The 27883-nt window shown below is 30.1% G+C and overlaps 3 protein-coding genes across 3 annotated transcripts; 2 read left to right on the plus strand and 1 right to left on the minus strand.

Moving 5' to 3' along the window:
- Positions 1-3103: 3103 nt before the first annotated feature.
- On the minus strand, positions 3104-6326 carry LOC103485422 (uncharacterized membrane protein At4g09580). The gene is made up of 4 exons (XM_008443004.3): positions 5793-6326; positions 4240-4510; positions 3988-4158; positions 3104-3377 (listed from the first exon to the last, which is right to left on the minus strand). The coding sequence occupies exons 1-4, from the start codon at positions 6026-6028 to the stop codon at positions 3246-3248; spliced, it is 810 nt and encodes a 269-aa protein (XP_008441226.2). The 5' UTR covers positions 6029-6326; the 3' UTR covers positions 3104-3245.
- Positions 6327-7677: 1351 nt separating this feature from the next.
- On the plus strand, positions 7678-8593 carry LOC103485423 (uncharacterized). The gene has a single exon (XM_008443005.3). It carries the CDS (start codon positions 7813-7815, stop codon positions 8398-8400), a length of 588 nt encoding a protein of 195 aa, XP_008441227.1. The 5' UTR covers positions 7678-7812; the 3' UTR covers positions 8401-8593.
- Positions 8594-17973: 9380 nt separating this feature from the next.
- On the plus strand, positions 17974-22897 carry LOC103485424 (receptor homology region, transmembrane domain- and RING domain-containing protein 2-like). The gene is made up of 4 exons (XM_008443007.3): positions 17974-18698; positions 19160-19387; positions 20309-20713; positions 22040-22897. Exons 1-4 carry the CDS (start codon positions 18551-18553, stop codon positions 22612-22614), a joined length of 1356 nt encoding a protein of 451 aa, XP_008441229.1. The 5' UTR covers positions 17974-18550; the 3' UTR covers positions 22615-22897.
- Positions 22898-27883: the final 4986 nt, after the last annotated feature.

Here is a 27883-nt window from a genome sequence, read left to right on the forward strand (position 1 = left end):
ATTCGGTAATCAAAAAGTTTAGGGAGTTCAATATTCTGGTCATCTTTTTCAAATAATTTTTTCTGCAATTAATTTTGGTTCTTATTTTTGTATTTTAAAAGTTTCGTCAACATTATTTTTTATTATATACCATTCTATAAATTTTTTATTTATTAGATATATACACATGTTACAATAATACATAAATTGTGACACATAATAATTATATTATTGCTTGTGCATATTTATTTCATCAAACTTATGTTTTTTCTCATTCTTGTTTATTAAATGTCCCGTCAATGGTATATACTATTATATACCATTTCATAATCTATTTTTATTATGTGATTTATTAGATCTATACATTTGCATATTTTTAATAATATAAAATTTGCCTCACATATAGATATATTATTGTTTGTTAGTGCATATTCAGTTCATTTCACTGCATATTTTAAATATGTTCTTTGATGTTACCAGTATATACACATGTATATATACAATAACACGTATGCGGTGACATGTATAGTATTCTATCATCTTTTGTCATATATGACCATAATTGTTGTATATGTTGATGTTTTTTTCAATGATTTCGACAATTACATTAGTTATAGTGTTTTTGAAATATTAGTGAATGGATGTCTTTTAAAGACTTGTACAATATCCTCTGATCTAAATAATATTGATATATACCTCTACCAATCTTGTAAGGCTTGGCTATTACCAATGCTAATGATGTTAAATGAGTTTTCCATATAATAACATCTAATGTTGAGCAACACATTGCGCTAATTGTTCGTTTGGTTGATCTTTTAGCTATTATTTTGGGTTTTTCATCTTCTAGTTCATTTTAAACACATCTTCTAGTTGGTTTCAAACAAATATCCATTTAGACATGAGACGTTTTTTCTGAAAATATAGATATGTCTTAAGATAGATTTCACTAACTAAACTTATTTTGTTTTTTATTAAGTCCTTGATAACAGAAAAAGAAGCATGTATGTGATCTGTTAAAGGAACATCGACAGAACATACATGTTTAGAATCGAACCTTATAATGATCTATCTTTATGGAAACAACAAAAAGTACGTACTGATCATAAACAATCTTCAAATACAGACTACAAAATCAGAACTTCTTTGTTTGATTTCATTGTAAGTATTGAAAGTTGTTTCTAATCGCATTGGCTTGCAAGGATTGTTTTAACAAAGCTTCTACTCACATTGGTTTGTTGAAAATATGTCATGGATTTTAATTTTAAAGGTGGAATTTATTTTAGACATATCTATATTTTCAAACAAACACCCTCTCTCCATCTAAATGGATGTTTGAAATTAACAGAACAAAAAAAAAAAAAAAATAGCTAAAAGGTGCAACATGTTGCTCAACATTACATATTATTTGGGAAATCCATTTAACATCGTTATCATTAGTTATAATCAAATCCTTCTTAAGACATTTTATAAAACTTAGACAAAGGTATATCAATATTATTTATATCGATATAACTGCTTAACTTGGATTTAAGGATATTGTATAATTATTTAAAAGATAAGTTCATGCACTATTATTTTGGAAACACTAAAGCTAATGTATTGTCGAAATCATTGAATTTTGGCCATACCTGACAAGAAATAAAATAACTATATGTGTCACTACATATGTGTTATTGTATATATGCCTGTAGATACTAGTAACATCACAAAACATATTTAAAATATAAAGCGATAAATAATATCGATGAACCGAATATGCACTGGAAAACGATAATAGAACTATACGTGTGACAAATTTTGTATTTTGAAAATATGTGGGTGTATAGATCTTATAAATCACAGATTAAAAATAGATTATGGAGTGGTATATAATAATATGTACTGTTGACGGGACATTTAAGGAATAAGAAAAGACATAAGTTTAATGAAACGAATATGCACTAATAAACAATAATATAACTATATGTATCACAACTTATGTATTATTGAAAATATATATGTGTCGGTATCTATTAGTATGTACTGTTTGACGACATTTTTAACAAACACAATTAATAACAAAAAGATTTAGAAGAAGAGATCAGGATATTGAACTCACTGGACGGTGTCGGAAAGTACGTGCGAAAATTTGATATTGAATTGGGGATGAAATTGAATAAAAAAATATATGGAAATTATTAAATATACGATTACCATATTAGATTTAACTTTATAACATATTAAATTTCCAATAAATGGTATACTAATAATAAATATAATTGTGGATTATTTATTATATTAATTATAGAAGTTATAAAATAGATAATAAGTTTGGTATAATATAATTATGGTAATATTTTTTTTATATATTTTCAAAAATTAATTATTTTGACGTGAAGGTTAATTAAGAAAATAAACGAAAATTTAAGACATTTGGGAAAAGAGATATGTTTAAAATAGGTGATTTCTCTGAAAAATTTAGGAAATTTGGGTTCATCTCGAGGTATGTAGTTAAAACCCAAACAAAATATGACGATGTATCGTCAAAGGTATTATAAAGCGGGTAAATTACAAGAAAATGGGCCATAATGATTTTGCGCCTCCGATATATAAAGTTCCAATCTCATATATAAATTATAAAATTGTTAGATAAAATATAAATAAAATATAGTAAAATTTTAGAATTTATTACGTCTGGATATTGATAGACTTTTATCCTTATGTTTACGTCGATAGAAATTTATCAATTTCTATTGTCGATAGATTTTTAATTTTCTTGTGTTATATTAAAAATAACCACTATTATTATTATTCTTATAGTTTAATTTATATTAATTTAATTACTTATAGTTTTTAATATAAAAAGTATTCATTTATTTTGATTTTTTATTAAATAAATAATATAACAAGAAATTAAATCAATGACTAAATCGATTGGTCTCTTGGGTAAAATTTTGTTTTATATACATAAAAAATTTAATAAAATTAAACATACATTACATTAATTATAGACATTCAAATTTTAGATATTTCGTGTATATACATGAAACATTATTAGGCTCCAAATGTCCTTTAGACCCCTAGAGTCACATCAATAGATAAACACAGAAGATTGTGATGGATCCTTTTGGGTAGGGGAAAATCCTTGAATCTCTCACATCTCTACCATAATTTGACTTAAATTCTCCAATCTTTGTCTACATCCTCTAATAAATTATGGTTATAGAACTAGAATTGGTAAAAAGAAAGAAAAAAAAAAATAAGGAATCATGTATGTAGAATCTTCTTCATTCATAGGTTTGCTTTCGCTTTAGAAGAGTGGGAAGTATTGACAAAGAACCAATGAAGAAAAGTAGAGTCAAGGTTTTGAAATCATATAAATCCTTGACAGATTTGAGATCCCCAAGAGCAAGACCAGCCTGTTTAAAAGAAGAGATGATTAGAAACTCTACTATAAATGCCTGAAAACCATGTCACAACAAATCTTCATGTGCCATAAAGTAAAATAGAAATCATTTTCATAATTAATACCCAGAAAGCCAATAACACATAAATATGAAGATATGATATACAGAAAGCGTTTTCATAATTACACATCCAGAAAGCAAATAGAACATAAATATGAAAAGATGACAGATGGGTTACGCTAGGTGTTAGGTATATAAATAATCCGTAAAATGAGGCAACACATACAAGTGGAAAGTGATAGTTTAAATGAAACAAATTGGCCTTTTAGCTATAAGTATTGAGGTTATATTCATTATGATCTCATTGATTGCATTAAAACATTTGGTGTAAATACCTGCAATCAATGGTGTTATAATATACAATTTCCAAGGCAAACTAATAATAGTTAAAACTAAAACAAGTGTATGCAATAGCTAGGAATTAGAATTGGTAAAACCAAAAAGTTAAAAATTCAATTTTTGTATTTTAAGAAAACCAAAAACAAGATGGTTAACAGACGGGTTTTTAACGAACTTGAAGAACATAGTCTAGACAAGACTTTGAAAGACCGAAGAAGCTTACTCTGACCATGATGTACGACGATGGAACAAGACCAATGAGCGTAGCCAAAAGGAAAACATGAAAAGGTATATTGACAATGGGCGATGCCAAGTTTATGAAAATGTTAGGTAGTGTTGGTGTTATCCTGAGAAAGATCATGTAATTAAGCAGCTTTTCTCTTTGCTTGGCTATCTGAAATCACAAAATAGAGCAGGTGAAAATCACTAGGAATAAACAAAGGAAGAGTATGGAATGAGGTTGCTTTTTAATTACCTCAGATTGGAAATTTTTCAATTTTTCAGGCCACATCCAAGAAACAAAAGGTCTACCAATTAAGTTGGAGAGAAAAAAACAAGCAGTAGCTCCTGCCGTAGCATTGAAAACGACTAAAATAAGGCCTCTAACAACTCCAAAAAGAGCTCCACCCAACAATGACAAGAAAACTGTTCCAGGTATCATAAAAGTTTGCATAAATATGTAGGTGGAACAATAACCCAGTACGAACCGTCCAGGGTGATCCTTGGCGTAGCTTCCAAGATGATCTCTGCTTCACAAAATTTAGAAAACACAAACACATTTTAGATACTTTAAATCACCAATTAATCCAAAAGCTTTATGTTCATTGGTTAAGATAAGTTAATTATATTATCTAACACTTTTCCCCACTCATAAACTTGAAACATGAAGAAGACCCAACAAATGGAAATCAACGTCGGTCAAAGAAGAAATACCATTGTATGGGTTTATAATTGAAAACTATCAAATGGAAATGGAACCCACCAAAAAGACAAGAAAGTCAACACAGCAAAAACAAAACAAAAGCAAGAACAACATTATGATGATGAATAAAGTATAGCAGCTTTTTTTTATTTTTTTTTTGGGTGGTGAGAAATGGGTTGAATTTAGTTGAAAATGAATAATTATAGGCTGTAATTCTATGACTTAGTTTGGTAAACAGAGGATTAGAGCGTCACCTAATATTTTGTAAGTTATACAGTGACCTATCTGAAAAGTTATGGTGTCTCTATCCATATTTACATTAGTCATTTCTGAAAGCTTTCTTTCCTCTTCTTCATTAATTCCTACCTCTCCAAACACAAATTCAAAGGTTCCAAAACCTTGAAATATACCTACTCTAGATTTTATTTTCTAATTTAAGTACCATTAAATGGTGATTTTAATTTGATTACTATGAAGTTTCATTGATTCTATAACTTCGAGTTGGTTATTAGAGTATGTGGGTTATAATAATCTATGTTTTGAGTAGACAATGAGGATTTTGTAGCCAAACCAAATAGTGTGGATTATAATAATTGAGATCTTCAATTATTATAGTGGGAAACTCGAACATTACACACCATCCAAAGCAAGTTGGGCCCCTGACGCTCCCAAAAAGTTAAACTAAACATCCTAGAATTTCCTCTCCTCAATGAATGCCCTTCCCTAAAATAAGGCTTTGGAAACACCATTTTACTGCCCATCTATTTCTATACCAAATCAGCTATCATGTACTAAACTCTTAACTTTTTCTTGTAATGAAACAATTAAGCCACAAAAATTTCACAACAATCTTATCAATAAATTCATTAATTAATGCATCCATCGCACATTGATGCAACTCACTATAGATATTATTAGCATGAAATGAACAAGGATAAACATGATAATCTTTAATATGAAATGAATGAACATGAAGCAACTTCTGCTATACACAAGGAACCTTTTTAAGTTAGTTGAATTAAAATTTGATTTTAAAAAAGGAAAAAGAAAATCCAAAATCAATCCAATCGGACAAAAAGAAAAATGAAAATTAATTAATCACCTACTTGAGCATTCGAAGATCGGCGAGTGAACGTGGAAGCTTAATATATTTGAAATCGGCGGGCGGCATTGTACGGTAAATGCAGAGGAGCGCGGCGGAGTAGACTAAAAAACTGCCCAGCGCCACCGTCAATCCCCACCGTGAGAAAGGATATTTCTCGAATTTCATCTTCTTTGTCGCCGGATTGTTCATGTCCGCCTTCTCTTCGTCTCTCAGCGCCAGATTCCTTGGAGCCGCCATTAACGCTGGATTGGCAGAATCTTCAAAGGTTGCGTAAAGAGTTGGCTTCCGACCGGCTACCGGCTGAGCCGCGCCTCAAGAGAAGGGCACTGTTACCGGAAGCTAGGGCCAGAAAACCATGGTTTAACCACATGATCGATACCAATCAATTCCCTTTCCTTTTTTCCTTTTTTCTTTCTTTCTTTTTTTTTTTTTTTTTTTTTCTTTTCCCTTTTTAATTTTTAATTTTTAATTTTAATTATAATTTTTAATTTTCCACAATTCTCAATCTCAATGAAACCTTTTGACCTCTCTTTTTAGAAATTTTCCTTTCTTCTTCTCTTCTCTCTCTTTTTTTTTATTTAACGGAAAAAAAAAAAGAAAAGAAAAAGAAAAGTAGTAATTGAAAAGCATTTTCTGGGTGAGGCCAGACGGTAACCGTGGACCTTAAGCCAATAACAATTTAACACCTCACATTTGTGTTAGTGGCTCAGTTAACAATTAATTAACTATGTCAATTATGACAATTACTCCCATTTCTTCCCCCGTTTAATTGATTAATTAAAATTTCAATTTGTCGAAAAGAAAAAAAAAAAATTAAATTATTAGATCCAAATCTTTTGTTCGCTGTCTTTGATTTTTTAAGTAAGGAATTTAATGTTTAATTACCTCTTTTAATCACATCCAATACACGAGCATATCCCAAACCCCAATTCCTCCCCCCCCCCCCCCCCTCCTTTTTTTAACTTGTATTACAATTTTATTCTAATTCGGAAGTTTTAATCTATAATCTATTGTTAAATCATGTTTGTTCCTTCAAATCATCTCTTATATAAAAATTAGTTTTCTAGTCGTCTTGGTTTTGGAACGTTTATTTATTTATATATAAATTATATGTTATTTGGTTTTTAATTGGATGGAGTAATTTTGAATCTATATCAAGAAAAAAAAAAGAATCCATGCCAGATAAACTAAACTATGGTCAAAGTTTATGTAACTTAAAACATAAACCAGCGTTGACAAAACAAGATAGAGAGATGAAAAGAACAAAAAAAAAAAAAAAAACAGAAGGAAACTTATTTTAGAAGAAAAAAAGACCCCAAAACTTAATCACGTTGTACACCACAAAAAAGATCCTTTTCTTATTAAAATCAAACCTTTATCTCTCCACTTTCTCTTTGCTTTCCCCCTTTTCTTTCCAATAATAATATCACAATCTCAAATAATAATTATTCCTAAAATAGGGTGATAGAGTTACCATTATAATTTTACTAATCTTTAACTTTTAAGCCTGATAAATATTAAAAATTAAACCTTCAAACTAACTATATTTGTAGGAATTAAACCTCCAAATGACAAAAATGAATTTCTAAACTGAAGGGTTATTTGACCTAGTTTTTTAAGGTGGTTTTAGTTTAACGTTAATTTATATAATTTTACATCTTAAAAGATGAAAAATTCGATCTTTCATCCCATAATTGTTGTACAAATTTTAATATTTATAGAGATAATTTTTTAAAAAGATTAATAATTTGAGGATATAATTAGAAGTAACACACGATACCTACGTAAAAGATGACTTTTGCAATTTTCTTAGATAATAATTATAATTCATATACTAGGAATAAAATTATAATTCATATGTGTGTGTGTGTGTATATATATATATGTATATAAGAAAAATGTTAGAAACTTGAAGTGGGTTTTTGTGTGAGCTAAAAGCCAAATCCCAATTCCCAAATTTCTCTAAAAAAGAGAATGTGAAGAATCAAAACAGAAAAGAAAAAAGAAACTGAATACATACAATGTTTCAATCTTCTCGCCGGACTCATTCATTCTCTTCTTCTTCTTCTAATTCCCTCTCTTCTTCTTCCTCTTCCTCTTCCTCTCGCGGCTCTTACTATTTCCCCGGTGAATCTCCTTTCTCCGCCTCCGCCACTCCAATCCGATCATTCTCCGGCAACATTCCCTTCTCTTGGGAGCATTTACCAGGAATCCCCAAAAAACAGTCTCCGGCCAGGCTCCGACGAGGTTCCGCCTCTCCTCTCTCTTCTCTCCTCCCTTTACCTCCCAATTCCACCACCCTATCCTCTTCCAAACGCTTCGGATTTCAAGACTGGAGGAAATCGAACCGCCAAAATCCACAGCGAGATCCTTTCTTCGACGCCTTCCTCGAATGCTCTAAAGAACCTACCAACGCTGCCGTTGACGCCGAGCTCTGGAGTGGCGCTAGCAATGGTAAGGCGATTACAAGAAGTTTGAGCGATCGATTCGGATTCTTGAATCTGTATTCTTCTTGTAAACGTACATGCGGCGTTTCGGAATCCATCGTTTACCTTCCTAGAACGCCGACGAGTTCGTTCGATCTGCTTAACCAGCGCAGCGGCGGTTGAAGAAGAAAAAAACAAGAGATAAGTTGGTGATTCGATTAAATGTTTGTTTAGTTTAATTAATCTCTTTGTTTGTGGATTATGAATATGGAATGGGTTAATCCTAATTTGGCTTTGTTAATCTGTGATTACTCCCCTGGATTTGTTACGTTTGTGAAATTTACCTCAAAATTTGAATCGAAAATTGCAAAATCAATCTCCTAAGTGATCTTAATTTATGTTTTCTTTTTTAAAATTATATTATTATATGTGAATTGAATTATTTATTTGTGAGTTAAATTATTGAGTTGGTCTGTATTTGTATTATTTACATGTGACACTTCCCGACATTGTGTTTGTTATTTACGATATCATCAATTTGCATATTTCCCTTTGGACCATTCTATAAATCAAACCCACAATTAATTTTTTTCTTTCCATCTCTTTAATTTATTAATCCTTTTGGACCAATTTACATTATCCTCTCTTTTCTTTTTTCTGCTAAATATTAGTTTATATGGTAAACCAACAATTATATCAAATTTTTTGTAGTTTTCTGTGAAATTTAAGATTTGGGTCGACTAAACTCAAAAATTTTCCTAAACTAATTAAATTGGACATTACTTTTTTTTTTTTTTTTTTAAATAAACGCATACACAATGTTTAGTTGATATAATGTGAAGGCCCCATTTGGATTAACTTTTAAAGAATGAATATTTTTATATTTAGAGTGTGTTAGTGTGTGTGTGTGTGATTAGAAAGATGTAATGAGTTGGTGTTTGTTTGTATTGTTTCTCTTCTTTCATTGTACGGATTTATTAAGGTCGGTTTTGTTGAGGTGACTTGAGGTTCGGGGTTGTTGAGCTACCACTTCTCTTCTAATTAAATAATTTACTACATTTATTCTATTTATATATTTTTTTCTTTCTTTTTATTTTATATATTGGTTGTAAATAATTTAACAATGATTAAATTAAGTATGTTATTTTTGTTGGAGTACTTATTATTTATGTGATCTCTTTATTATTTAGGGATGAAAGTTTCTTTGTCTTTAAAAGAAAATTTGATTATGAAATTGAAATTCTAGAAACTTGCTAGCTAAGGTTAGGGAGACAAATATAGACACGTCACGAACCAATGTACGTATTAGACCTTTTAACCGATGCTTTTTTTGTTTTCTTTTTTAAGTTAAATTGTAAATTTGGACTCGTAGTTTAAATAAAGTTAAAATCAAGTCATTATAACAAAATTCTAAATTTTAAAACTATAGAAATAATAAATACATGTATACATATATGTATGTATATATGTAAATTATCGAGACGATTTGTAGTTTGTGATATTTATACTAAACGTCCTCTAATTTTTATTTTTATTATATTTTTTGGGATAATATATATATATATATATATATATATATATATATATGGGTTTTTGTATAAACGTTTGGCTTGTTGTTAGCTTTTTTATTCAATTTAGGTGTTACTGAACCATCAATTTTTAGGTACACAATAAATATATTTTATCTATACTTTCTTTTAGATTATTTTTTATCTACATATAGATGTGTTTGTGCTTGAATTGACTTTTGTATGTTTTGATCTATTAATTATGGAAACATGCATTTGTATAATGTATTTATATATTCCTATTATAGAAAACTTGGGGTCTTGAAAAAGACAACCCTCATCTTTCATTCTCAAAACTCAAAATGATAAAAGCTAAAATGTTTTAATTGGCACTATTTTACTATAATATTCTTAAGAAAACAAGTTATTGGGTGTAAAAATTTTAAAAGGCAACAATGCTAACAAAATTTTAGTTAGCTAAGAACATAGAAAATAGAAGTTGTGCACTATAAAATATAATATTTTAATTAAATGAGCTAATGTTATTTGTATGTATATATATATATACACACATACACACACATTTTAAAGAAAAGACAATAAGTTGGGTATTGGATAATAATAAAAAATTAATTAAGTCAATTAATCAATTATTTGATATTTAAATCATACATCTATGGTTAGTCAGTTGTAATCTAGTTTTTTTTTTTAAAGTATTTAGTTCATTAGGAGGGGAGATTTAAATTTAAAAGTGCATTGTGTGTTTATAACTTGGGAGAGTATATTTAAGTATTTGACTTCCATTGACCAAAATAAAAAATACATATATATATAGAGAGAATTGTATACATCCTTTCCTTGACTCACTTCGATAATAATCTAATCTTGTTAGAAATTCAGAAAGAGGGTGTAGAATTGACCTATTTTTTACGGGGTCAATTCAAGTAACTTGAAGAATAAAGTTAAAACCAGTTTATTTTGTAACAAATAGTGATAAAATTGTCTCGATAGACCTAGATAAAAGTCTATCATGATATAATTTAAAATTTTGTGGTATTTTGTATATATTTGAAATGATTAAAATTACTTAGAAAAATAGCAATTAAATTATTTTAATTTAAAATAAAAAAAAAGGAGTAAATAATGGAAACTGAAAGTAGGCAAAGTGTAATGTAATGAGGACAGAAAGCGAAAGGAATCATCATGAACAACAAATGCTCATCATCACATACCGTCCCTTTTTTCTCCTTATTTTCTTCTTTTCAATTATATATATATATATATGTACATGTGTTTGATCCACGTCGACCTTCATTACACCTTTTATAAGATTCATAAGTTCGTTCTCTAATTGTTAATTAGTTTTGAGATAAAATCTCGTGTTATCTAATATGGTACTAAAATCTATAAAATTTATGGATACTTAGTGCAAGAAAATGAACATGGGATATTCAAATCAAAAAATGATATGGATCCAAAAAAGATCCATCTCGAAAGAGCATACTCGAGCACGTAGAGTAAAATAAAATTGCATTTCACCAGTGGGAAGTGGAACAAATAATGTGTGAGTATTGTGCTAACTTATTTATTTATTTTTTTTTTAAGGAAAAACCAAAAGATCAACAAATATTAAATTATTGATTTGAAATTTAAAAATTAAATAATGTCATCAATATTCAAATTTCAACCACCAAATTAATTTGTGATCTTGACATTTATTTTGGTGCACTATATATATATGTTTGTGTATGTCTTGACATTTTTCAACCACTACTGCTTTTGTAGTTTTATGATTCCGAAAAAGAATGGATGCCAAATAAATGTGTTTAATAAAGCCTCAAATAATTTGAAATTCTAAACCATTTTTGCTATGAGAACCTCAAATCCAAAGTCAATGAAAGGACAATTACATAATATGTGATCGAAAACCAAAATATAATAGGAGAGTTTAACGTTATTATCTACTCAAACTTTAACCATTCCACAGGTAAGTTGTGAGTAAAATAGTGGAGGGAGTAACTTATCCCCGAGTTGGTGTCTCTTTTTCGTTTACCATTATTGATTAAATCTCAATACCTTAATTTTATTTTATTGGACCAAATAATCATTTGGGCTTTATGCGTTCTGTCTGAGGTCCTTTGATATTTCCAACGTATGATTTTCAACATGTCACTTTAAGATGATGTTTCTTTTGGGTTCTCCAACTTCGTTTGAATTGACGTAAAAAAAAGTTTTCCAATAAATTTGTTATTTCGGGTGCAAACACTCCGATTTATTTTTAAATTGCTTGTTTTTAAGTGTGTTTTATGGGTCATCTTAAACCTTGCGAAGGGGTTTTAACCCCCAAAAATATTGATACTTTTTACATCCAGAGGATTTACTTGTTACTAATAGAGTCTAGCCTATGTTCTTCTTTAGATCCATTGTTTCACTCCGAGAGTATTATAAATCGAATCAATGTAGAGGAAAAATTAATGCATTTTCATACTATTAAGTAAGTGAAATAGATAAAACATAATATGTACTATGCTATGCCATATGTATCACCTGTTCTACTAGATCTTACGGAGTCTGGTCATGCACGACATGGTCAAGTCTGATCATGGAAAAGATTCTCTTCAAGCGAACCAATCTACATTCTATATGGAACTTTCGCGATGGTTGAAATAAACACACATTTTGTTGTGAATCCCAATGTGGCAGATAAAAAAAACACTTGAAAATGTATTCTAAACGCACTTATAGTTTTATTGGACCAAATTCTTGTTTAGATTATTTGGGGAGATCTCTTTTTAAAACTAATTCGCTATTAGGAGATTAAGCCATTGAGATTCTATAGTTTTTCCATCCACATACTCTCTCACTTTTGTGGTTGTCCTAATTTACAAAAAAAAAAAAAAAAACATCTTTTAGATATAAAAAGAAAAAGAAAAACTTGAGCTTTCTTTTTAAATATTTAATTTTAGGTAGAGATTCTGAAAATAAAGAAGATAATAAAATAATGAACAAACTTTTGCCTTTTTTTTTTTTCATTTTCTTTTTTGTTCAAAAGGAAAATAAATTTGTTATATAAACATAAAGGTATTTTTAAAAATAGTAAAATATTTAAAATTATTTATAAAATATAACAAAATTTATCTGATTTTTAAAATTTCATTTGAAAATTCTGTTATTATTCGTGCAATTTATAATAATATTTGTAAATTTTATTTAGAGAAGATTATATGTATATATAGTTAAAGTTTGAGTTTTTGTTTAAGGGAAAAAGTGATGTTAATACAATACATGTATTACTTGACACATAGTGGGCGACAAAATCTGGTTGTTGATCCACACCCATTATACTTTTTCTCTCTCCAAATATATACAATACATATACAAAATAATAATAATTCTCACATATGTTAACAAACTAAAATAAAATGTCATTTTGGTTTCTACACGTTCGAATAATAAATAAAAAATCTTGAATTTAGTCTTTTAACAATATAGTTTATATTACTAATGTCGTATGGAAAATAATTATCGGCATCTATAATTTTATACCTAGATCGTTGGTAGAAAATGAATTATCGTGACATCCGATCCCCATTTCACCCATATCGTCAAGATAAGAAAAAAGGGGTGAACTAAGCCATCAAATTCAACCTCTAGCTTTGAGGTTGTTAGTATAAGTATTACATTTGTTATCACACTTATTTTTTTTATCTAAATTAAATATAATAGTCCCGTTTACATTGAAAGTATACAAAATCGTTTGTGCATTATTTATAAAACGACATATCAAATATTTCTTAAAATTGTTAGTGATATGCAATTAAAGTTCAACAATGTGTGAGATGAGATAATTCGAACATCGGACAACGTGCATATTTTAATTAGTTTGACTGAGTCCATGATGGAGATAATATTGTAATTTAAAAACTACATAGTAAATATTTATATGGTATCATTTCCAAATATTTTGTATTGAATATAAATATATAAAGTCAACACGAGGATAACTTAACTAGTTGAAGATTATATCATTGACCAAAAAGCCGCATGTTTGATGTTTTTTAATAAATAGGAAGCAAATGTAACTAAGACAAACAATATTCCATGATTAAAAAAGAATTCACCCATGGAAGATGGTTTCTAGCTAAATCGGTGACATCTAAGATATTCAGTCATGAGATTCAAGCTCGTGAGACACATAATTGCAAGTATGTTGTTTATGAAATAGAAACCTTGTGATATAAAACGCATTGAAAATCCACAATATACTTACTTTCATTAGAATATTGGGATGAGTTCGTTAAAAGGCTCATTATAATCAAAGAATCAATTTGAGCCCTTATAGGATAAATACCAACTCTAAAGCTTTAGAAACGTTTTTGTGGAGGACAGTGTTGTCAACAAGCTGCGATAAAAGGTTGGAACTTTTTCACAACCATCAGGATCTCGTTGTTGGAACTAGAATCATAAAACTCACATTAAAGAAGGAAAATATCTTTAATGAAACTTTAACTTTTATAAAAATATTTAAAAAATTAAATACATAATGATGTGTGAACGTGAGCATAGTTCAACTCTCGTCTATAGAAAATAAGAATAAATAAAAAAGAAGTGAAAAAGACAGATGAATGAAGTAATTATTTAAGGTGTACTTACTCTTTATTTTCATAAAATATTTTAGGAAAAGAAAAAAAAAAAAAAGAAGTTTGTAATAAATGATGAAATTTAATAGATATATTGAGAAATGAGATAGAGAATGGTTGAAGGGGAAGCACGTGCAAGACAGCTACATGCGTGAGACTGAAAGGACCTTCGTGGAAGGATATCCATTTCTTCCTTCATCTTCTCCTCATAATAATCGCCTTTACAATGAGGGAAAGGAAGGGAAAGTATGGGAATTAAATACTTTACCCAATTATAATAATTATTCAAACTAATTTAAATAATGGATAAATTCTCAAATTCCCTCTTAAATTATACACTCTCAAGTTTTTCAATTACATATAAGTTCGAAAATACAATTTGAGATTTATAATAAGTTAGGTTCCATGACTCGTTGTTTACGATTAGATATTTGAGATATAATTGTAACTATAATTCGAGATAGTTTTTGCCATTTATCTTATAAATAATTAGTATCACGTGAGATCCCTTCAACTCTTTCTAGTATTAAAAAAAAAAACATAAGATTTTCTAAAAAATAATAACAAAATACAAACTATTTACACTCGAAAAAGTCACTAAATGACAAAAACTGGTTAGAATTGATTTTGTTCTAAAATGTAAATAGTTTGTTTATTTTACCATCTTTAATCATTCCACAAAAAAAAAAAAAAACATCTCTATGTTAAAGGTTTTCTTCCTAACACAATGTGATCTACTACGATATAATTTTCCTTATATAATTGATCTTTTAAAAGATTCCTATACAACTGCATTAAGAAATTAGTTAATTTAACGGTCAATTTATCATTTTTATTTAGGTTATGTTTACCAATTCGTAATAGAGATTGATGTAATCATACATTAATATCAATTGTAATAGACTACAATCACAAACGTAATTGGATTGTTTTTGATATATTTAGCTAAAAATATGAATTTTATCAAATTCGGTTAACTTTACCTTTCATGGTCAAACGTAACATAGTAACAGTAGAAACTAGACGTGTCAAAATTCATAAATTTTTCTCTAAAAGGGTAACAATAACAATAACTATAATCCAAATTATATTAATGATAACAGTAACCGTAAGACGTAATTTTCGAACACAATTAAATTGATAGTACCCTTCACTCATCAATTGAATTGCAACTTCTATTTACAAATTTGGATCACGTAAGCCCTATGTATAATATAAACTACACTAATCATAATCACATGGAATATACTTTTTAAATTATCATTGATTCATTCTGATACATGAATAAACTTACTATTATCAATTTCGTTTTGTGATTTAATTAAAATTATGTAAATAGAGCTTACAGAAACTTTAATTGATAAAATATTGAGGGTGTTTGAGATAGTGAAAGTTGATAGAAAAGAAGAGAATAATCTATGCTGTTCCCATTTCACATAGAAGTATAAAATCTTATTTTTGTTCAAATGGTAAGGAATATTACTTTATATCCTTTTGCAATAATGGTGAAGTATCGATATTTTTTTTTACCACAAATAGAGTGGGGAGGATTTAACTTCAAGTTAAAGTTGATTGATGATAAATTTTAATAAGTTGTTTCACTCTATTTTCTAACTTCTAGTAATGATAGAAAACACAGTGATAGACTCCTACGAGTTATATCTATTGATAAACTTAGGTAACTAAATCGAAATTTTACTATATTTGCAAGTTTTCTTACATTATGCAACATTCGCTAATATTTTGGGTACGATTAGAATATTTTCAATTTTTGCAAAATATTTTAAAATGGTACAATAAAAATTAGGGGTTTGTACATGTAGGGTGTTTATTATTGGTCTATATTATTAGAAAATTTTCTTTTATTATATATTTATTTCAAAAACGTCATAATGGGTTGATTATTTACGCAATTATTATGGTTATTTTACAACTATACCCCTCCACATTTTGTCTCAATGCATGTCAATTAACGGTTTAAAGTTCCTATAAACCTACCATTTTCCAAAATCATTTCCCCAAAACCTTCTTTCCAAAACCATTTTTCACAAAATCCTCTCTCTCAACACAAACCTCCTCAGCGACCCAATTGTCGTCTCCCTCTGTGTCGTCGTCAACGACCCTCTCCAACAACGAACCTTGTTATCGCCTTTCTTCATTCATCCACAACGCCACTGTCGACTATGTGTTTGCCAAGATCCAACTAGTACGTGGGTTTCTTCCTCGTATATCGTCGTCGTGGGTTTCTCTTATAGTTCTCGTCGTTGTGGTTTCTTCTTCATATATCATCAATGTGGTTTGATTAGATTCGACGGATGAAAATCTGGACAATGGTGCGGCGACACGAACACACGGTTAAATAGACATATTAGGTTTCTTTCAAAGTGTGTGTAATAGCGCAGCGACACGAACACACAATTGGGTAAATAGGCATATTAAGTGCGTGTGTGTTTGAGTTTATTTCAAATAATCCACATATATAGTTATCTAATCTAACGTTGAAAATGGATAGATGACGAGTATGGGTGTATTACCATACATACAATTTTCAATTACAAATAATATAATCTACTATTGTTGTTTTAATATATATTATTATTTAATTTTGTTTAGTATGTGATATTCTACTTCATAGTGTAAATTCACATTGTTTTCTCTACGCTATATGTCAATCATACACTAGAATGTATGTGTATATATTGAAGGAAGAAAGAAAAGATTACTAACCCATTTCGGGTCCTAACCTAAGAAATTTAATTTCAAAAGTTTGTTTGCTTTTTTTAAATAAGTTGATCTAATTTGTAGCATATAATGCAAAATAACTAAACATACATAGGTATATATGAAAAAGTATGCATAGTATATAACTTAATAGAATTCCACAAATTCTATTTGCTTTCTTTAAATAAGTTGATCTAATTTGTAGCATATAATATAAGGTCCACGACTCGATTGTTATCTTGCTTGTCTTGAATACCTCGAAGAGTAAAAGTTGTCTCCACGAACCAACATAGGTCTGTTCTACATGTTTTGCCTTCATTCACACGCGTTATAAGAAAATACATAAGACTTTGAAGTCCTATGATTGAGCTACCGAAAAGGAAGGTACACCTTGTTGGTATAAATCTTTCTTAATCTTACTTTTATATACTTTCATGTAGTTAGGATCTTTCATTGATATTCACGTCTTCTTTCTAAACTTAGGGTGTTGAACTATATCTCATATTAAATCTCAACAAATAAATGCATTTTATCTATCCATGAGAAGACTATTTTTTTTTTTTTTTTTTGTCTAAAAATAACACTAAAAACTTTTTTTTTTTTATTTTTTTAAAAAAAGTCAAATGTAAAGACATTTATATAAAGAGATTGATGGTAAATAGTATAAAGATGGTTTGTTAGGTAAAAATCTGTAGAGAAAAAAAATAAATTGAAAGATGGGCCTGGCCCAAAAGGATGATAGAAGAGAGCCCAACCCATTTGATCTCCATTGGTCGGTTTAGAAGTAATGGATAGGGACGAGAATATGCTCAGATCTGGAAGATGCTAATCTCAAACCTTAATTAAAAAAGAAACTAGAAAAAGGAAGAAAACTCTTTTAAATCATTACAATTTATGACAGATATGCAATCCTGTTTCTACAAATAAATCATTGTCTTTTATTTTTCTAAATAAAATATTAATTAAACTTTTATTTTTCTATAAATCATTAACCACTCAAATATAAAATAATAATTAATCCATTATTCTACTATAAATGCATACAAAGTTACCAGTATAGTTGTTTTATTAAATTTATGGGCAGTGATTTCTTTTTTCTTTTTTTTGAAAAAAGGATGAACATATTATTATAAATAGATAAATAAATAAATAAATAAATAATATTTGGCTCAAAATCAATTTATTATGAAGCTATCATAATCATTATCATTATCATTTATTGTTTTTTTTTTTTTTTTTTTTTTGTTGTTGTTGTTGTTGTTGGATGGAGTAAGCAAATTGAACGAGGAGGAGAGAGTTTATCTCCCAGCGAATCAACGAAACCAAGGAGATTTTTCCTTCTGAGAAATGGAAGCTGATGTTTTAATTCATATTTTATAAACCCTAATCCTCTTCTCTCTTCTTCCTTTCAATCTTTGTTTCTCATCTTCCTTTTCTCTTTTACTCATTAGGGTTTTTCGGTCCATGGCTTTCTTGTTGTTGACTCCTATGAATCCACGTCTCGCTTTATTGTTTTCACTGCTTTTGGTTCTTTCTTCCGGCTCTGCAGCTAACGTCGTATTGATTGGGGCCAACATTACTCTTTCTTTCGACTCCATTGAAGCTAATTTCGGTTAGTTTTTTTTCTTTTTTTTTTCATACTCTAATTTTCTCCATTTGTCTGCTCGTTTCTTTTCAAAATTTCCCCTAACTCAATTGTCTTCTTTTGTATTGCTGAGTAGTTTCTGAGTCTGGCACTGGATTAAATGTTTGTGCTCTCGTCATCCCTAGTCGTGGTTTACTTTATAGATTCTGCTGTTAATGTGGATTAATTAATTAATCAATTTGTTTAAGATTCTGTCAAATAGTAAAAGGTGATTTAGGATGATTTTTTATGTTCTGAGAAGATAAATTGGATATTGGGATATGGATACGCAAGAAGGAAAAAAGGTGGCCAGTGAAAATACATGTAATGTAATACAGATTGATTATGGGTTCAGTTTTGCTATCTATGCCTTTCTTTCTTTTATTGTTTTCCCCCCTTAAATCGCCATAATGGACTCTGTTATTTATGAATGGAATCTCTTGTTTCAGCTCCTTCAATAGAAAGTTCAGGAGAACCTGGGGTGTTATATCTGGCAAAACCTCTTGATGCTTGCTCGACATTGGAAAATAAAGTTGTGGTGCCTGTAAACTCCAGTTCACCATTTGCGCTTATAGTTAGAGGAGGATGTAGCTTTGAGGATAAAGTGAGGAGAGCCCAAGTAGCTGGATTTAAAGCTGCAATCATTTATGACAATGAAGATGGTGGCTTAATTGCGAGTAATGACTTTTTGCACTATTAACTACGTAGTCTAAATGTACATGCCATTCTCTATTTATGGAAGTGGATTACTCTCTATACGATTTATTAGTTTTAACTATGTCTATGTTGCCATGCTTCCTGCATCCATTCGATTTGCTTGTACAGTAGATACTGATGCTTCAATGATTGGTTTATCTACTTTCAAACATTGAATTAAATTTAGTAGTTACAAATATTTCTAAAATAACTATACCTTCAAGGACTTGCAGAATTAAATTTTAATTTTTTAATGGAGAAACTGAAATAGCATTTCTTAAAAAATTAAAAATAATAAAAAATTACATAGCTGTTGTTGTCCATCCAAGATCTTCACTCAAAACCCGTGCCTCTTTTTCTGAAGGATCTTGTCTAGAAAGATTGCAACTATAGGATCAGATGTCTTTTCAGTGTTGATTTTCAATCAATGTATCTTACTGTTATTGTATGGAATGTGCTTGGTCTTGGTATATCTTAGTTTTATATTTATGAAATAAATGATAAACTAGAAAAATTCAAATGACTTCATCAATTAGAATACTTATCTAATTCTTGAATTGCAGTCCTTTTTTTTTTTTTACCACAAATTCAACAATGTTTGCATGTATGCTATGGGGTCACAGGAATCCTGGATGTAGGCTATCTTGTGTCTGTTGTCTATGATTGTTGCAATTGTTTGATATCTTGATGCTATTGCTTTATCAATGTAAGCTTTACGCCCATACTAGATAATTATAAGTTTCACACTTTACTTTTCCCTGGTTTTCGTACTCTGTTAATGGGTATGGTGTTATTTGGTTAGCATTTATTGGATGCATGCATAAGAGTAAACGTTTTGAAAAAAAGACAAATTTTCTTGTTAGCCTGAATATTCTCTGGTCATAACTTTGAAGAGTTTGCAGTGGCAGGGAGCTCGGCTGGTATTAGAATACATGCTGTATTTGTTACTAAAACATCTGGCGAGACATTGAAGAAGTATGCAGGCTTGGCTAACGTTGAGATATGGATCATTCCAAGCTTTGAAAACTCTGCATGGTCCATCATGGCTATCTCCTTTATTTCTCTTCTTGCAATGTCTGCAGTGCTTGCTACTTGTTTCTTTGTTCGAAGACATCGAATAAGACGAGGACGTCCTCGATCTTTTTATTCTCAAGAGTTTCGGGGAATGAGCAGGCGTGTAGTAAAAGCAATGCCAAGCCTGATATTTACGACGGCTTTAGAGGATAATTGCACATCAATAACATGTGCCATATGCCTTGAAGACTATTCTCCCGGTGAGAAGCTCAGAATTCTACCGTGCCGTCACAGTAAGTTCACTCCTTTATTATTCTTCCTCTTTTTGTTTTCTGTTTTTTTAAAGGCATATTTATAAAAAATCCAAAAAGACAACCTAAGGGCAAAGGGTTGAGAGGACCCTTCACACCTTTGTTCGGAAGTTGATATTTTCTTGTTATGCATATATCTTGCATTTGTAATTATTTGTTGCACTTTGTACTATAGAGACCCTCTGTTGGTGTGGTTGGTCCTTGTGTCTTTTTGTTTTCCATCTATAGCTTAGAGGCCCAACGTTCGTGGATTAGGTAAACATAAATGGGCTCTTAATCTTTATAAAACAAGTAGCATATTTGTAAGAATTTTTGAAGTCATCAAGGTAATGGTTAATCAATGTCTTGTTAACCAACGTCCCATGTATATATGCACCTATTCTTGGGGAAGGAAAATAAAAAAATTTCACTGAATTTGCAGAAAGCTGGACAGACAAAAAGAAGTTTCCTAGAATCTTGCAAAAAAGCTTCTCGCTTTGTGTTCATTACAGGAGGAGTATAACGAAAATGAAAGTTAGAGAAAGAACTCCCATAGGAAAAGAGGAACCTAGCAAAAACAAGAACCACATCCTATTGGCTGTCTGCTCCATTAAAATGTGACAATATTCTTCCATCCATAAGGCCACAACACATATATCCACAGAACTCTTGCTCTTCTGAATCTGTTCCTACTTAAGGCTAAAGCGATCATCTCTTGAATCTCTGCCAAAGGCCCAGGCTCTATTAAATTACAGCTGCAAGGACGTCCAACACAGTGAAAAACTAAATGCCAGCTTAACTTCGGAGTTCTATTCCCCTGGCCCTTAGGTTGTAACTCTTTGTTGTTATACTTCAGGTTTTTTGTAAAAACTAAAAAAACTGTAAATCCATGGTCTTTTCCCCCTTTCCTTCTGCCATTGTGATTCTGCTCTGCCATCGTTCCTTTTCTTTCGAAATCACGCCGGATAGATTCTTTCTTTAGTGGGAAGATTTAGATGTTAGCCGTATCTATCATTTAAATAAAGTCCATTTGGAGTTACAGAAACTTCACTCAATGCCACCTTCTATTGTTCTCAAGGTGATCGTCCTTTCCTCGTTACTACCGTCCACATTTCCTGGACACAGATTCCTTGTACTGTGACACTTCAAAAAGTCTATGAAAAGAAGGCTAGCACTGAGCCCGAGACAAGTAGCTAGTATCTCTTTCCTTTTTGTATTGCAATACTTTGCTTACATGCATACATTTACCTGCATTTGTTTCATATATATGATCTAGCTAACAACTTTGATTTGATTACTGAATATAGTTTAATTGGAACTAATTTTCAGAATTTCATGCCCTTTGTGTGGACTCTTGGCTTACTGCTTGGAGAACCTTCTGCCCGGTTTGCAAGCGAGATGCAAGAACTAGCACCGGTGATCCACCACCTTCAGAATCAACACCATTGCTTTCAAGCGCTCCCAGTTCGGTTGCTTCATCCTCTATATTATCTTCTTCTAGATCATCATTACCACCAAGCTCAGCCATTCAAATATCCCCATCATTAAGATCACCTTCGGTATCTCGAAACCACTCTCTCTCAGGCACCCCTTACCTTCACCAGTCTCTGAGATCCTCCTATCACCAATCTCCATCCTTGAGTGTGAGCAGAAGTTCAGTTGAACTCAGAAATGCATCTTCCCAAAGATCTTACACTTCTCATTTAATTTCACCATATTCCTCGTGTTACCCATCTGTTTCACCTTTACACTCAAGATACCTGATTCCGCATATTCCTAGTCCTAGCAATGCCTCACCAAGCATCATTGGTTCTTCTAGTCATCAACATAACCCTTTGCATTGTAGTGGGTCAGCTGCAAGCTTATCTCCATTTGCTTCGGCTCGGTCTCTACCTGAATGTTGATACGAGAGCAAGAGTGTTGAGAATCTTTCGTTCACAGATATTGACAGCCTATAGAGGGTCGAGGGGTGGGGTGAGGTATGGTTATGGCATCATCTGGTCTGTAAATTGATTTGTTAGTCGTGATCGAGTCTAAATAGCCTGGTTGGTTGGCTTCATTGTATATTATTCCTTACTATTGCTCCATTTATTTTGGGTTTGAAGTGTTCCATTTGTGGTACATCATACATGTTGTAGAGGTTGGTTTTTTAAAATATGAAAGTGAAGCAGAGTAGTTCTTGTGGGAGGTGGGTTTTGAAATTCTTCAATAAATTATGGGATATAGATGGAGTGGAAGTGGATACTTTGTTTAAAAGCTAACCATGAAAGAAACATTTGTAAAAAATACCACTTCTTTGAGACCCTATGAATCAATATTAACATAATTAGCTGATAAGGGTTATCTTTTCTTTTTTTTTTCTTTTATTCTCTAACCATATTATTGTTTAGAAAATTGTTGCAAAGGACAAATTTGCTAAAATTATTTATAAAACATAACAAAATTTTTAGATTTATGGACTTGTATCAATGTCTATTGATGATAGGTACTTCTCTACATTGAATATAACAAAATGAAGTGTTGGGTGAAATTTTGCTATTTTATAAATATTTTTTTCTAAAAAATATATAATAGGATAACTAACTAACACTCAATGGGAAATTAGGAATACTTAGGAGAGGTTTGGAGGGATGAGTCTTGGAGACTATAATAGAGCTGATAAGAAGAATAACAAAATTACAAGTTTATGTTTATTCTAGATGAATAATAATTTTATTTTTAAATTGGCAAAATAACAAAATAGTTAGTTTTTAGATAATAAATGAGAGAACTATGTCTTAAATGCTTATACTTAATTGACAAATTCGATTTCTAAATACAATTATAACAGATACCACAAATACCCTATTATCGATACAAACTATACACTCATTCTTGAATATTCTGATTTTTCCCTCTAGAAAGAATAATCCATCTTCTGCAAAACCATGCATCCATTTCACATCTTCTGCCTTTACTTCTACGCTTTTGAAAACCCTAGAATTTTTTGTGTCATCTCTTTTCCTTCATATCTTAAGACCGCCTTCTCCATTCCTTTTTGAAACGCTTTCCACCATCACTTAAAATACACGCGGCCATCTTCGTTATTTCCTTCGTTGCGATGACTTTTAAGATTGCTTTCCATCGTTTCCTTTTAAGATCGCTTTCCACCGACCTTCGTTCAGGTATGCAAACGTTTGTATTCAACCGTTTGTTTCGTTTTCAACCTTCTGTTCGTTCTTCAACCTTCTGTTCTTCATCCTTCTGTTTGTTTTCTGCAGGTAGATTGCCAACTATTGGTGAGTTATTCTTTGGATTTGTCCCCTATTCTCACATTTTCTACAGGTAGATAAAAAATACTCTGTCCTCAAATTTTCTTCTTAAGATTTGTCCCTGGTTCTAACATTCTTCAAATTTTCAAATTGCTTTCCACCGACATCTGTTTTTGATGTTCTTCTTGACTCGTGTTCTTCTAGATTCAAAATTTTAGATTCAAAATTGAATCCCTTCCTAAAATCATGCAATATCCATTAATTTCATCATTTTTTATTTTTTAAATTATTTACGAAAAAAATATACATAAATTAATTAATTTTAGATTCAATTTTGAATCCCTCCCGACAATCATGCCAAAGATAATGCAATATCCATTAATTTCACCATTTTCTATTTTTTAAACTATTCCTAAAATAATGGATATCTTCTTAATACCCGCTACATCAAACTAAAACCCGAGAACTACAGAAAACGCATAGCAGAGTAAAAAGAAAAACAAATAACCATTATTGAATCTATGAAAATACAACAACCATGAGTCATGGAAGATATGGTTCCCATCATAATTTTACTCCATACAAATTGTATGGAGTAAAATAGAAATATAATATTTAAATTTGTAAAATACAATACACCTTAATTTAATTAAGATTATTGCTTTGAATCCTTAAAATTATGCCAACAATAGTATTTGTTATATATCACACCATAAAATTACAAATTGGTATTAACTTAGTTTGAATCTCTAAAATTATGGCAAATATAATGTTTGAGTCCCTATATTTAAGTTTGTATCTTATATGAAAAAATAATTTAATATACATCTCTCATATGCCACGGATGACAATTGTCCATATACAAATATAGTATATTTGTTGAGATAAAAAAATCAAACAAAATATCACATATCACGAATACAATGTATTTGTAAACAATAATTCTTAACTAAATCAAAAAAATATTATATTGTTCCAACAATCCTAAAAATATGTCATTAGTTTCAACATCCCCTAATTATTAGAATACAAAATACAGTATATTAATTTTAGATTCTTAAATTGAATTTCTAAAATTATGTCAAAGATAATAGACAATCCATTAATTTCGTCCTTTTTTATTTTTCAAATTATTTATGAAAAAAATATACATAAATTAATTAATTTTAAATTCAAAATTTAATTCCTAAAATCATGCCAAAGATAATGAGTAATCTATTAATTTCACCATTTTTTATTTTTTAAATTATTTACGAAAAAACACACATAATACATGAAAGTTTAGATTTTTAACTTGAGATCCTAATGTCAAAATTTTGAGGTAAAAATTTTCAATATTATTATCATAAGTTATTAAGATATCAATGACAACAAGTAAATCATTGTTGGAGAATTTCAATATGACTAACATAATCGAAGACACATCTTTATCATCAACAATCCAAATGAGGTTTGCATTGTTGCAACCAGTCCAGTAAACGGTCAACCTAGAGACAGAAAGTTCGAAAGTTGGAAAAAGACTACGTTGGGTGCAGTTTACAATTTCTTGAAACAACGATGAAACTGGAACATATACATCAAAGACGCGATAGTCAATATATTGGGATGATTCAATCCATCTACCATCGAATACAGTTTTCACACGTTGTAAAGCCATCGAAAAAAATTCAAAGGGAATACGTTTATCGAGTAGTGCAAAAACTACTAGGCTCTATATATGAGGGATATATATTAAATTAACTTATTGATTCGTATATTATACGGACAGTTCAATAATGAGTATTTGTTTTTCTTTTTACTCTACTATGCGTTTTTTGTAGCCCTCACGTTTTAGTTGATGTAGTAGTCGGGTATTAAGAAGATATAGTAAACTAGGGCGAAGGAAGAAGATGTATATGACATAATCTTAGGAAGGCAAAATTAATGATTTTTCATAGATAATTTAGAAAATAAAAATGTTAAAATTAAGATAATGTAAACTTAATATATTATGTGTGTTTTTTGGTAAATAATTTAGAAAAAAAAATGATGTTGGTTCTTTCCTCCATTCTTTCCTCAAATCAATATCCTTCAAATTTTCGTTTCTGCGGTTATCTTCGTTCTTTCATTCATTTTGATTGATTGTTAAGATTGTTTTCCACGCGTTACTTCCAATTGAATCTTTTAATTTAGTTTTCCTTAATTTCGGCATTTTTATCCTAATAAGTAATTATTGCATTTATTTGACATGATTTTATGGAGGGGTTGAATTTTGAATTTAAACTTAACTAATTTATTACAATTATTTGCATTATATTTGCAAGAAAGGATTGGTATATATGTGCGTAAAAAATTGAATCTTTTTAATTCTTTTTCGTTAATTTCTTAATGTTTATCATAATAATTAATTATTGCATTATCTTTGGCATGATTTTATGGAGGATTGAATTTTGAATCTATAATTCTAAAAAGAAAAAAATTGAATATTTGGAATTCTTTTTCGTTAATTTCTTAATTTTTATCCTAATAATTAATTATTGCATTATCTTTTACATGATTTTAGGGAAGGGATTCAATTTTGAATTTATAATTCAAAAAATAAAAAATTGAATATTTGAAGTTATTTTTCGTTAATTTGTTGATTTTTATCGTGATAATTAGGGGATGTTGAAACTAATTGAGCGATTGTTGAAACAATATAATAATTCTTTGATTTAGTTAATAATTATCATAAGTGGGTGTGTTTAATACAGATGATATTTTGTTTGATTTTTTGATCTCAACAAATACACTGTATTTGTATATGGACAACTGTCATCCGTAGAGGGGTAATTTCGGGCAAAAAAAAAAAGTGGAAAAATATTTATGATAGTTAGTTTTGCCATAAATAAAAAAAAAATTAACAGTTTGCTATTTTTCTTTTTTCTATCAACATATTTGCTATTTCCACGGATTCCCTATTATAATAGTGGGTGATGTTAGAATAGTACGTGTTTAAAGTGGAGGCCTATTTTAGCTTCCATGTTTAAGCATGGATTAAGCAAAAGAGGATTAGGGTTATTTTACCTCCCTTATTTTACGTTGAAATCGTTGCCACACTGTTTGATTCTCGGTCGAGTGCATCTGGAAACCATTGAAAATTTTGTTTTTCTCAGGGTCAATCTCGATCGAGATCGACCCCAAAATTCTTCATAAATTTTTAAAACTCTTTGAAGGAAATTTCTCGGTCTCTCTCAGAGTTATCTCATAACAACTTTAGTTTGAGATCATACTATATAATGCTTATGTTCTTTAGCTCGGGCTCTCTCGAGACAACTTTAGCCTATGATCATTGACATAATTTGACTTTGTTTTTTAGCTCGAGACTATCTTAGGGTAACTTTCGCCCGAGATCAACATAATTGCTCATGTTTTTCAGCTCAGTGCATCTCAAGGCCACGATTGTACGAGAGCAATTAACCTTAATTTCAATTTTTTAACCAAAAACACATTATCTTGGTGACGCATCCGATCGAGAGAGACTGATAAATTTCCTTCAACTTTTTAAAAATTTGAGAAGAATCTTGGGGTCAGTCTTGGTTGAGATTATCCTAAGAAAAACAAAATTTTCAATGGTCCCGAGATGCACTCGACTGAGAGAGTGAAACATTGTGTAGGAGAAAGTGAAGGAGTGGAACAATGTGTGGTAGGAATTTGTGCGTAAAACAAGGGAAGTAAAATAACTTTAATCCCCCTTTTGCTTAACCCTTGCCCCAAACGTGGGAGTCGATTAAAGTAACCTACTGTACTCTCTTCAAGTCTATACCCCAAACATAACCTCCATATCAAGAGGAAAAAAAAGAACTTGGGGACCTACCATTATTAACTACCATAGTCTGTAAAAAAAAAGAAGAAAAAAAAAAGGAAGAAGAAGAAGAAGAAGAAAGAACTTCAATAGCCAGCA

This window comes from Cucumis melo, chromosome 3 (genome assembly GCF_025177605.1).
Source record: "Cucumis melo cultivar AY chromosome 3, USDA_Cmelo_AY_1.0, whole genome shotgun sequence".
NCBI lineage: Eukaryota > Viridiplantae > Streptophyta > Magnoliopsida > Cucurbitales > Cucurbitaceae > Cucumis > Cucumis melo.

What these genes read in the sequence shown, in the direction of transcription:
- LOC103485422 (XM_008443004.3), bottom strand. Translation starts at nt 6,028, where the DNA reads ATGGCGGCTCCAAGGAATCTGGCGCTGAGAGACGAAGAGAAGGCGGAC. An exon ending in GCCGATCTTCGAATGCTCAA is followed by an intron (nt 4,511 to 5,792) that starts GTAGGTGATTAA and finishes TTTGTGAAGCAG; the next exon opens with AGATCATCTTGGAAGCTACG. An exon ending in CGTCGTACATCATGGTCAGA is followed by an intron (nt 3,378 to 3,987) that starts GTAAGCTTCTTC and finishes TCTTTTAAACAG; the next exon opens with GCTGGTCTTGCTCTTGGGGA.
- LOC103485423 (XM_008443005.3), top strand. Translation starts at nt 7,813, where the DNA reads ATGTTTCAATCTTCTCGCCGGACTCATTCATTCTCTTCTTCTTCTTCT.
- LOC103485424 (XM_008443007.3), top strand. Translation starts at nt 18,551, where the DNA reads ATGGCTTTCTTGTTGTTGACTCCTATGAATCCACGTCTCGCTTTATTG. An exon ending in AGATGGTGGCTTAATTGCGA is followed by an intron (nt 19,388 to 20,308) that starts GTAATGACTTTT and finishes AAGAGTTTGCAG; the next exon opens with TGGCAGGGAGCTCGGCTGGT. An exon ending in AATTCTACCGTGCCGTCACA is followed by an intron (nt 20,714 to 22,039) that starts GTAAGTTCACTC and finishes ACTAATTTTCAG; the next exon opens with AATTTCATGCCCTTTGTGTG.